This window comes from Puma concolor, chromosome A3 (genome assembly GCF_028749965.1).
Source record: "Puma concolor isolate L17-30 chromosome A3, mPumCon1.1.hap2, whole genome shotgun sequence".
Taxonomy (NCBI): domain Eukaryota; kingdom Metazoa; phylum Chordata; class Mammalia; order Carnivora; family Felidae; genus Puma; species Puma concolor.
In genome coordinates, this window is record NC_141669.1 from 91,504,266 (window position 1) to 91,516,322 (window position 12,057).

At 47.3% G+C, this 12,057-nt stretch overlaps 1 protein-coding gene across 2 annotated transcripts in view; it reads left to right on the forward strand.

Annotated features, from left to right (window-relative positions):
- The window catches only part of ACSS1 (acyl-CoA synthetase short chain family member 1), a 66,980-nt gene that overhangs the window by 49,049 nt on the left and 5,874 nt on the right, over positions 1-12,057 (forward strand). For both annotated transcript variants that reach the window (XM_086701529.1, XM_025932284.2), the window contains exons 7-13: positions 829-966; positions 4,950-5,042; positions 6,199-6,311; positions 6,695-6,821; positions 7,566-7,693; positions 7,809-7,872; positions 10,225-10,343. In XM_086701529.1, coding sequence (XP_086557655.1) covers positions 829-966; positions 4,950-5,042; positions 6,199-6,311; positions 6,695-6,821; positions 7,566-7,693; positions 7,809-7,872; positions 10,225-10,343 — 782 coding nt within the window. The remainder of the gene's footprint in view (positions 1-828; positions 967-4,949; positions 5,043-6,198; positions 6,312-6,694; positions 6,822-7,565; positions 7,694-7,808; positions 7,873-10,224; positions 10,344-12,057) is intronic.

Below are 12,057 nucleotides of genomic sequence, written 5' to 3' on the forward strand. Positions count from 1 at the left end.
GCTTTGAGGACCCACATCTTGCTCACCTTGGCATCTCTCTTTCAGGCAGCACAAAACCCCAAGTATTTGTTATAATTCAGTTGAATTGTGGTGGCTCTGCCAAGCATTCCACAGTGCTAATAATGATGTGTGTAGAACTTCTTTGTCACCTCCCCTGCTCCTCTTCAGCCTCCTGATGGACTAGATGCACCCTAGGAAGATTATGTAGGGGGCATAGTGAGGGATTAAGGGCCACACCTTAGGTGTGATCTCAGGCCCATCACTTCAACCCCTCGAAGCTCAGCCCACTCTGTGTGTAGAGCCATGGTGGTGAGTTGAGGGGGATTGTGGGAAACCAGGGGTGTGTGTGTGTGTGTGTGTGTGTGTGTGTGTGTGTGTGTGTGTATGCTGGACAATTGCCCTGCTCCCCAGGGCTCACTCAGTTGTGGCCACTGCTATTCCAGGGGAAGCACCTGTCACAACCTCAGAGACATCTAAGTGTGAACATAAGTTCTTTGTTAGTGCTACATGGGTTATTTTTTAAATTCACAGTGATATCCCTTTGAACCAATCTTTGCTGTATCTTGTGGGATATACCACGTGGATGCAGCCATCCAGAGCCAGGGGAAGGCTGTTTCCAAATGCACCAGCCCTGGATGTGGGGTGTGCTGGGTGATGATTGCCACAGGGCTCCCTTCCTATCCCAATGATGGGTGTTGGATTCCTTTCTGTTAACACAGGGGTTTGCATGTATCCAGCACACAGTAACTGTTGTCTGATTTCTAAATAAGTTAGAATAGATGCTATCTAGTGGGCTCAGACTGATGGTGAACTTGGGTCTTTTTGTAGGTCGATATTGGGAGACAGTGCAGAGGTTAAAGATCAATCAGTTCTATGGGGCCCCGACGGCTGTCCGGCTATTGTTGAAATATGGCGACGCCTGGGTGAAGAAGTACGACCGCTCCTCCTTGCGGACTCTGGGGTCAGGTGAGTGGCCTGCTGTGCTGCTGGAGAGGTGTGTGTGCCATGTGGCAGAGCCAGTGCAGGCTTCAGGATGGTTTTAATTATGAAAGCTGCGTGGCTATGGCTGTGGTGAATTCAAACAGTGCCATACTGGATAGAAAGCAGATGTCCCTGCCCATAAGCAGCTTCCTGGAGCCCCCAGGTGATAACAAACAGTCTGGAGCACAATATTCCAGATGTTTCTGTGCCTGAGTTCTGTGCTTCATCTTTATTATGAAAAATTCCCAACCTGGTAAGGTGGCCCAAGCCCTCCTTCAGTGGTCACATGGGACTGCAGTGCAGGAGCTGACTGGGTCACTAAGGTGTTCCTCTGTTGCTTAGTACTGGATAGTCCCAAGGACTATAATAAACATCATTCTGTGCTTGTGTGCTGTTCTTGCTGTAGATATTTCCAAGGCAAGGAGTTATGAGATCAAAGGTTATCTCCATTTATAATTTTTATATATGTCACCAAGTCACATGGAAACATCTGGGAAAGGTGATGTGGGGTTAGTTCAGATGATACCAGTGGGGTGGAAGGTACCCATGCCCGTTCTCTCTCCTTGTTCCTGATTCATTTCATTTCTGCTCCTACACATGTTGTGAATAGGCAAAACAAGGGCAGGGAGGTCCTCTGTGCTCCTTGGGTGAATACTTGGATCTTCTTGGTTTTTCACAGAGGAGGCATGTAGGGCAGGTACCACAAGGGGGGTGTCTTGCTGCCAAATGTGTCCACGGGGAAGGGAGCTCAGGACAGCATGTGCATGTCACTCATCAGTGGCACAGGTGTGTAGCGCTGTTATAGGTCTCAGGGCCCTGGTTCATACTACTCCCCTTGCCTGAAATGCCATAGTGCTCCTCTCCATCTGTGTGGGTTCCAACCTTCTCTCAAGATCCGTCTCTGTGCACCTTCTCCCTGTGGAGTTCCCTGGCTGCTCTGGACCTCGGGCTCTCTTTTCTCAGACAAATCCATATTCTGTACTTGGATAGCTGTTCTCATGCTGACTGTTTCCCTGGGCAGTGAGCTCCCAAAAGTCACACCCATCAGTATCCTCAGCATCCCAATGCCCACACACAGGGAAACATAGCAGGTCAGTGAGGGTTGACTGCTCTTTGTGAAGCTGAGTTGCAGGGCCAGAAACAGAAGGCTCAGATTTGTGCTGAGGGCTCAACACCCAGATGCTGGCATCTCCAGGGCAGTTGCTACCGAGCAATGCTGCTTCCCACCCAGGATGGCCTGGATCCTTGCCTGGGAGACCTGTTTTCATGTGCCTAGCTCCCTTTTATTCAGAGCCTCCCTTGTGATTAGGGTCAGTTGGTGTCTGGATGACCAAGTACTTTGAATTTTCCAGGTGGGGTCAGCAGAAAGTGTTTTGGGCTCCTTTCTAGATGGTGGTGAGTCTGAGATGCCTCTCTTGGCATGTTTAGGCTATGGAGTGTGAGTCCTGTGTGTATTGACTGGGGGCTGTGTGGATGCAGAAGACCTGCCCTCCACATCACAAGGGCTATGACGTGCCCCTGCACTTTGGGCTGGGCAGTGCTTGGAGACCAAGGGCAAGCAGAGGGCCACAGAAACTCACTCAGATCCTCCAGGTGCCACTTGTAGGCCACCTGAGTGGGACCAGGAGTTAGGTTAGTGATGAAGGGAGGTTTGATTTTCTAGATGCACTCATGGGATTCAACTGCTAAGGAAGACTCACTAGGACCCCCAGTGATAAGGCATTTGCTCTGAGCATTTCAGAAGGAGATGCTCAGTAGCTGCATTAGAGGGGGGGTGCACGTCCCATCCAAAAGCTGCCTCAGCCAGGCATCCTCTAGGCCAGACAGGCTTCTGTAGTCCTCTCTCCACTTCCTCTCTTGGATCAGGCCCAGAAAAACTCTGTACCAGGGAGCACACACAGAGGATTGGCCAGGCTCTGTGTATTTTGCTGGTCTCGTGGGCACATTCCTGCCATGTAATGAGCACCACCAGTGGAGCCCTGCAGGGGTTTCCCTGGGACCTGGTTATCAATAAGCAGTGCTGGCAGGCAGGTAAACAGCACTTGGCATCTTCTCACACTGGCAAAAGAGAGTAGCACCAAGGACCAGGAAGCTTCATGCCTTGACCAGAGCCAGTGCGGTGCTGATCTCCACTGTGGTTCCACAGTTCAGGCTGCTTCCGTGTGGCTGGATTAGCCCCCACAGCCCAGGCTTTGGGTGCATTGACTTCATTTAATCTGACTGGTCAGCAGAATCTAGTTTACTTAGGACTTTAACCCCAAGCTTTGCATTAATTTTTTTTTTAACTTTCAGCTTCACAAGTGACACATAGTTATACTCTTGCTGGGGAAAAAAAAAAATTGGAACATGGTAATGAAAGCTGATGTCTTCCATGGCGCTGCTCCAGGCAACCCCATTGCCTGTGCACCTTCTGATGCCTTCTTCACAGTTACATTACTGTGAAAGACATAGCTCGGTTCTGAAATGTCTTCTTTCCCTGAACAAGATCAAACTGTGCTATTATCCTATGTTTATTGTAACTCAGCACCATGCAGTTTTCCATATGGCTCTGTTCTATGTTTTGAGAACTTGATTTTACCCTCCTGTGGGGGCTACCGTGGGTGTGGTCCAGTAGTCACGCCCCAGTGTTTGCATATTCTGTCTCTTGCTGTTCCTCAGTGTATGGGCCAGTGCTGCATGGTATCCTCTGGCCTCCCTGTGGGTGTGGGTGAGTGCAGGAGCAAAACACACAACATCCAGCACCTGTGTGACCAGCATGGGAGGCCCTGGCCAGGTCAGGCCTTGGTTACTTGCTGCACGTGAGTGGTCCTGAGCAAGAGACAGCCAGCATGAGAGGATTTCACTATTTTAGCAGCGGTATGTTTAATCTGGCAAGTTCTGACTGAGTGCCAGCCTTGTATGGGCATCTCATTAGGGTGGTAGTTTAGTCATTTGGGCTGCTATAACAAAACACCAATGACTATAAACAACAGGGATTTATTTCTCACAGTTGTGGAGTCTGGGAAGTTCACAATCAAGGTGCTAGCACGATTGTCTTCTGGTGAGGGCCCTCTTACTGGTTAATAGATGGTGCCTTCTCCCTGTGTCCTCATATGGTCCAAGGGAGGGGGGAGCTGGGTGGTCTGTTTTACAAGGGCACTAATCCGATTCCTGAGGGCTTCATTACCTCCCAAAGGCCTTATCTCCTAATACTATCATCTTTAGGGGTTAAGATTTCAACATATGAAATATTGGGGGTACACAAACATTGAGGTCATAGCAGCTAGACATTGCTGTAGAAGTCAGGCTATAGAGTCATAGGATGCAAGCACATTTGTGTGTGTGTGTGTGTGTGTGTATAGCATGTGTGTGTATATACGTGTTTAGCTTTAGTGGATTCTACCACAGTTTCCTCAGTAGTTGTATCAGGTGTATGCATGTTTATTTTTTCAATTTTTAAAAATATGTTTATTATTTATTTTTGAGAGAGTGAGAGAGTGCGCGCACTCATGCTAGTGGGGGAGGGGCAGAGACAGAGAGGGACAGAAGATCCAAAGCAGTCTCCGCGCTGACAGCAGAAAGCCTGATGTGGGGCTCGAACTCACGAATGACAAGACCATGACCTAAGCCAAAGTCAGTCAGTTAACTCACTGAGCCACCCAGGTGCCCCTCCACTTTTAAATATTAAGAGAACCACCCAAGTTGTTCCCCAGTTCCATACCAAATTACACTCCTATAGTGTATATGCTATTGGTTCCCCCACATTTTATCCAACTTAAAAATTTTTTACATGATGGCTAAAATATCTTGTTGTAATTTGTATTTTTTTGATGGCCATAAATATGCTGAATCTCACTGCTTTTTCAAATTTTCTTTTATGTCCTTCAGAAAAATTATAGAACAGTTTCCCCTATAAAAACCTATCCTTTTTATTTTCAGTTTTGTTGAGGTGTATTATATCGTTTTTTTCCTTTTGTGTGTGGTTTCAGTGGGAGAACCAATCAACTATGAGGCCTGGGAGTGGCTCCACAAGGTGGTGGGGGACTGCAGATGCACGCTGGTGGACACCTGGTGGCAAACAGGTGAGAATGCCCCTGAGGAGAAGGGGACCTGATGCAGGGATCACTCACTGCATGTGACAGCATATGAGAACATGTGGCTGAGCCTGAGTCTTGGAGGGTCAAGTGTGAGTGAGGCTCTGTGAATGCCATCCAATACCACTAATGCTTCAGCCCCTCAGCATATGTGGTGGTTGAAAAATCTGATGTCTAGAGTGAGAGACAGTGTGTGGCTGCCCTTTTGCAGCTGTAAGATGTGTAATGACTTCTCTGGGCCTTGGGTTCCTCATTGGTGAAATGGGGGCACTCCACTACAGGCCCCAGTGAGGATGGAAAGAGATGATAGAAGTGCTGCACGTTGCCTACTGCTGACAGGTAGTAGGTGCTTAGCTAAATGTTCATTTTCCCTGTAGGGTCCATGTGTCCAACACAAATACATCTGATGCAGATGGACCCTGCTGTAAGGGACCAGGGTCTAAATTTAGATTTTAGTGGGAAACACATTTTTTTCTGTGTCATTTTGTTTTTCTTTGTCCTCTCTGCTCTGGAGTATTGTTCGGAGTAAGAGATCACCACTGATGTAATAAATGTAGCGAACTGTGGTCTCATTCTCCAAGAAGCCAGAATGTGAGGTATTGCAAATTGCTCTGTTCTCCTCCATTTGGGAAGGCTCAGGACAGAGACTCCCTACAGCTGAGTCTTGTGAGGCATTTCCATGCAGGCTGATAGAGGGAAGTGCCAGAGATGTGAGAACAGAATTGTGAGCATCACTTTTCATTGTTTGGTGTGGGGGATGGGGCACTGGCCCAGAAGCAGTTCTTTTCCTCCATCTTCCTGTGCAAGTAGGTGGGTTCTTCCCCTTCCCACAGAGCCATGGATGAAGGGAGGAAGCCCCTATCCCTGTGGAGAGCCATAGCTGGACTGACCTCTCCTCCTTGGGTCCCCATCTCGTTTCTGCAGATGAGAGGACCAGAACCCAAGTCTGGGCTTGCCTCAGAAAGAGGTCTTTGTGTCACTGGGATCACTGTGTCATTTCCTTGAGCAGACAGGGGCAAGCACCCGTCTCCTACCCTGGGAGAGCACTTGTGTGTCTGCAGTGGACACTTTCATGGCAGTGTCTCGATAAACATTCCACTAGGTGCTAGGCCCATCCTGCATTTCTTCCCCATTCTCCCTGCAGAAACGGGTGGCATCTGCATCGCCCCACGCCCCTCGGAAGAAGGAGCAGAAATCCTCCCTGGCATGGCTATGAGACCCTTTTATGGCATTGTCCCAATTCTCATGGATGAGAAGGTAAGGGCCTTGCAGAGGCATCTCCTTCCTTCACGGGTGCCCTGCCAAGCTCCTGACACTCTTGTCTGCCTTCATGGCCTCCTCTGCTCGCTGTCCCACGTCACGTGTGCCAGGCTCTTTAGGTGGTGGAGGGCAAGCATTCAAGGACACAGTTGAAACTGCCACATGGGGTGAGCCCTAGGTTTTCTGGGAAGCCCTCTCCATGCTGCTTCCTTACGGAGGAGAAAGGCAGTTCCTCTTGGGGCCTCCTTGTCATTTTTCATGTTTCTGTTTTCATGCATTTTTCTGGCACTTCCCTCTATCATTTTTCAGAAGAATGTTAGTTTTTTGCTTCTGAAGCAGAATCTGCCAGTTCTCTCACATGTGTGTCTCTGGGTCTGTAGGGAAACGTTGTGGAGGGCGGTGATGTCTCTGGGGCTCTGTGCCTGTCCCAGGCCTGGCCGGGCATGGCCAGGACCATCTATGGAGACCACCAGAGATTCATGGAGGCCTACTTCAAGCCTTACCCAGGTGAGCTGGCTAAAGTGGATCATGTCATGCATTTTTGCACACACTGGGAATCATAAGCTCAGAAAACATTTTTAAGGAAATGATGACTGAGTGTAGAGCAGTGATACTTTGGAGTTGGAATCCTCCCCCCATCCACTTCACCTCCCTAAGTCCCCTGGTCTCTGGACTGGTAAGAATTCTTGGGGGTTAAGTGGGGCTGCATGCAGAGCCCAAAGTGCCTGGCCTGTGGTATGCATGCCTTACGCTACTAAGAGAGAAGGATGAAGAAACAACTTTGGAAAACTGTCATGATGGCTGTGAGTTTTCTTCCGGTTTACTTTTTGTTTTTTTCCTGCTTTGCTTTGTGTTGTTGGGTTGGAAGATTATATACACAGTGTGCCTGTGGGAACCCATCATCTTCAGTCTCAAGCTTGTGAAAGAGACTCACTTTTGGGGATGCTTGGGTGGGTTCCTTGTACATCTGCTCCCCAATGTTTGCGGTTATGACATGGTCAGAATTCTGCTGACTCAGAGCCACTGCCCTCTCTCTAGCACATAGCCAGATGGCACTATCTAGAGAAGTGTCTCCACAAGGGGTTGCCAGGAGTACAAACAGGCAGGAGGTTAGCAGAGCTGGGGCTTCAGGGCTTTCTTCCATAGAGAGAGTTGGGGTGTGGGTACTACTGTATCCTTCCTGGAGGGACAGGAGCCCTGCTGGGTCTTGGTTCAGAGGTATTGGTGCTGAATTCTCCTGTTGTGGTGCAGGCTACTACTTCACTGGAGATGGGGCTTACCGGACCAAGGGCGGCTACTACCAGATCACAGGGCGGATGGATGACGTCATCAACATCAGTGGCCACAGGCTGGGGACTGCTGAGATCGAGGACTCGATGGTGAGAATGGCCCAGCCTCCTTGGGTAGGATGCCTCTTTGAGGCCTCAGATTTACTTGCGTGCTGACTCAGGCGGTTCACCTCTTGCATGTTTTGTCTTGTTGTGTTCTGCACAGGCTAGCCACCCCGCTGTGGCAGAGACTGCTGTCATTGGCTACCCCCATGACATCAAAGGAGAAGGTGAGTGCCCACAAAAGGAGCTCCTCATTCCTGGTCTTACGCCCATTGTGGGCACTTTGTAAAAGGAGCAGAATCTGGAAGGTGGGTGGCAGGGGATTTTTATAGGTCAAGCTGTTGCTTCCTTCTGTCTTACGTGGATTTTGGGTGAATAGACTTGATGGCATGCATGTTAGGTGAGGGTCAGATTTCTGAAATGTCCTAATTCTGCCGTCCTTTGAGGACACACATCCACAAGCAGCCAGGACCTATTTGGCCTCTACTGAGCTTGGGAGTCTATTTGGCCTCTACTGAGCTTGGGAGTTTCATCCTCTGTCTGTGTGGCTGTGGTGGCCCAGTTGCCGACGGTTCACATGAAATGTCCTATCGTGCTCAGAGCGTCTCCTTGCACATGCTGGGTTATAGCGCCTGGTGCCAGCTCTGCAGCCACATAGGAGCTGGCAGACAGGAGTGTGCCCTGGAGTGGACTCTTCTGCTGCTCTGGGACTTGTTCTGGAGGAATTTGACCTGTGGTTCCCATGCAAGTGACATGCCAGGGGAGTGCTAAATGATGGTCAGGGTGGTCTTACTGAAGACACACATTGTTCCAAAGTCTGCCAGATTCTAAGCAGGTGGGTGTGGGAAGTGGCAGGATCACTTGAGTATCATAGTGCTTGGTGCACAGTGGCCACACTCACTTGGGTTGGCATTAGCTGGACACTTTTGACCCTACACTGCCCTACTGGGCAAACCATCCTCCACTGCCTGGCCAAGCAGCCTGGGATTGGACACTCTCCCTCTTGCTGTCAGGGACAGCCTCTGTCGCAGCATGTCCCATTGTTACCTGCCTTCCTGCCATGTTTATGTGCCACTATTCCATTATTTACGCAAACACCTTATCTAAATCAACTCATTGTAAAATTTAACATTTATTGAAGTTCCTTTAAAAACAGCATTTTCAGTTGCCGTGAGAAGCATGTGTTCATGAGGTTGCCCCCCCCCCCCCCCCAGCTTCCTTAGCAGGAGACTGGGAAGCACTGGAAAAGGGGGCAAGGATAGGAGGGGGATGGAGATGGGAACACGTCCTTGCCTGTGACACTCAGAGGCCTTGGGCCACCTCATAATCCCATCAGCAGATGCACACAAATAACTTTGGGATCACCAGGACTTTAGTACTGGGGAAGACGTGTGTATCATGGGTATGGTGATATACATTTTTCTGATTTCTAACAAATTTGAGCAGCCATCTATTTGTAATACACAACAGCAAAAGCTGTTGGGTACCTGTTTGTCCCTACTCCCTGTGCACTTGATCTAATCGAGGGGAGGCCCTGGGTCTTGTCTGATTAGGACCCAGACCTGGCAAGGGACATAAGTCTCTGCTTCATTGAGCTTTCATGCTGGAGGGTCAGGGAGTAGAGGGGAGAGATGGACAATATGCAATAAACACAATCAATGAAGAAGCTACAAGTAGGTTGTGCCATGGCATGTGCCATGGGGAGAATTAATTAAGATGGGTGGAATGGTGCAGGCGTACACAGACTACACATATATAGGAACTCCATGTATGACAGGGCATTGCAGATCCATGGGGAAAGAGACTGTCCCCACTGGTTGTGGGATTGCTCACGTAGAGAAACAATAGAATTGGATCCCTGGGTACCACATATGCAAGATTATCCCAGGTGGATTCACAAGAAATGTAGAGACCTGTGGGAATCACTGTTAATCCTTTCTGGAACCTGGCAGGATACTGACAGACAAAACTTAGTGTTTATGTTAAAATATTGGTTAGTCAGCATTGCCCAACAGAACTTCCTGCCAGGATGGAGCTTGCTTTTCATCTGTGCTGTCCAGGAGAGTAGCCATAGCTATAAGTGGATCATGCGACCAAGGAACTACATCTTAACCTTAACTTCATTTACATTTTAATAGCTACTGTGGCTAGTTCCCACCGTGCTATACATGTACCCACAAGATTAGTGCCATGTGCTGTGTTCCCATGTACCATCTCACAGGAGTGGATAGTATTCTCCTGTCAGCCCACATTATGGTCTACTTCACAGGTGCAAGGACAGTGGGAGGGGGTTAAGTTATGCTTCCAAGGTCACACCCCCATCCAATCAACACCAGAGCCCCAGAGAGCTCTCAACTACGTGTTGGCTTCACTGGGATGTTCAAAGGAGCTGTGAGAATTGCTTCTGCTTTGGATGAAATGGAAACACATCTTCAGGGCTACAATGAAACAAAGCAGCTGCTACAAGGTCACCAGTGTATGATTTTAAGATCTTTAGGATTTATAGTGACTATATCCAATGCTCTGCCTCAGGAGATGGTTTGTGGTCTAATACACCCCAAATCTTTGCTTCCTTCCAGCTGCATTTGCCTTTATTGTGTTGAAGGACAATGCAGGTGACCCAGATTTGGTGGTGAAGGAGGTCAGGTCAGCAGTGGCCAACAAGATTGCCAAGTATGCGGTGCCTGATCAGATTCTGGTGAGTGGCACCTGCCCTTCAGGTGTGATGGCGCTACTGGTTGTAAGCCTCCTTCTCTGCTTCCCACAATTAACAAACAACAAGTGATCCCTTTCATCAGCAGCAAAGTGGACATTAGCTGTTTGGTTTCCAGGGAGGTAGGCGGGGATGGTGAGTTGCTGTATCCTCATAGAGAGGGGAAGGTCAGAATACCTCGCAGCAAACCTTTACACAATTCACCTGTTCAGGGTACAGTGCTGGGCAGGATTAGGCATTCTCTTACTTTGGCCTTTGGAAGCTATTTATAGGAGCAGGCCTGAGTGGTGAAGAAAATTAGAGATTTTAGTTATTTTTTTTTAAGTTTTAATTTAAATTCCAGTTAATTAACAATACAGAGTGATAATTAGTTTTAGATGTACAATATAGTGATTCAACCATTCCATATATTACTCTGTGTTCATCACAACGAGTGCACTCCTTAATCCCCACCACATATTTCACCCATCCCCCTGCCCACCTCCCCTCTGTAGTTAAGAGTCTGTTTCTTGGTTTGCCTATCTCTCTTTTTTCCCCTTATCTCTGTTTTTTTTCTTAAATTACACATATGAGTGCAATCATAATGGTATTTGTCTTTCTGACTTAATTTTGCTTAGATAATATTCTCTACTATATATATACACACAAATATATATATATATACACACACACACACTCTACTATATATACTCTCTCTCTCTCTCTCTCTCTCTATATATATATATATGTACATACACACACACATACACCCACACACACACATACCACGTCTTCTTTATCCATCCATCAGTTGATGGATACTTGGGCTGTTTCCATAATTTGGCTATTGTAGATAATGCTATAAATATCAGTGTGCGTGCATCCCCTTGAATTAGTATTTTTGGATTCCTTGGGTAAATACCTAGTAGTGCAATTGCTGGATCATAGGGTAGCTCTATTATTAACTTTTTGAAGAACCTCCATACTGTTTTTTGCAGTGGCTGCACCAATTTATATTCCCACCAACAGTGCAAGAGGGCTCTCCTTTCTCCACATCATCACCATGACATTCTGTTTCCTGTGTTGTTGATTTTAGCCATTCTGACAGGTGTGAGGTGATGTCTCATTGAAGTTTTGATTTGTACTTGCCTGATGATGAGTGATGTTGAGGATGTTTTCATGGGTTTGTTGGCCATCTGGATGTCTTTTTTGCAAAAATGTCTATTGATGTCTTCTCCCCATTTTTAATTAGATTGTTTTTTTGGGTGTTGAGTTATAAAACTTCTTTATACATATTTGATATTAACTCTTTATCAGATATGTCATCTGCAAATATCTTCTCCCATTCCATAGGTTGCCTTTTAGTTTTGTTGATTGTTTCCTTGCTGTGCAGAAACTTTTTATTTTGATGAAGTCCCAATAGTTTATTCTTGTTTTTGTTTCCCTTGCCTCAGGAGACAGATCTAGAAAGAAGTTGCTATGGCTGATGCCAAAGAGGTTACTGTCTGTGTTCTCCTCTAGAATTTTGATGATTTCAGGTCTCACATTTAGGCCTTTAATACATTTTGAATTTATTTTTGTGTTTGGTGTAAGAAAATGGTCTAGTTTCATTCCTTTGCAAGTAACTGTCCAGTTTTCCTAACACCATTTGTTGAAGAGACTGTCTTTTTCCTATTGGATATTTTTTCCTGCTTTGTTGATGGTTAATTGACTATGTAGT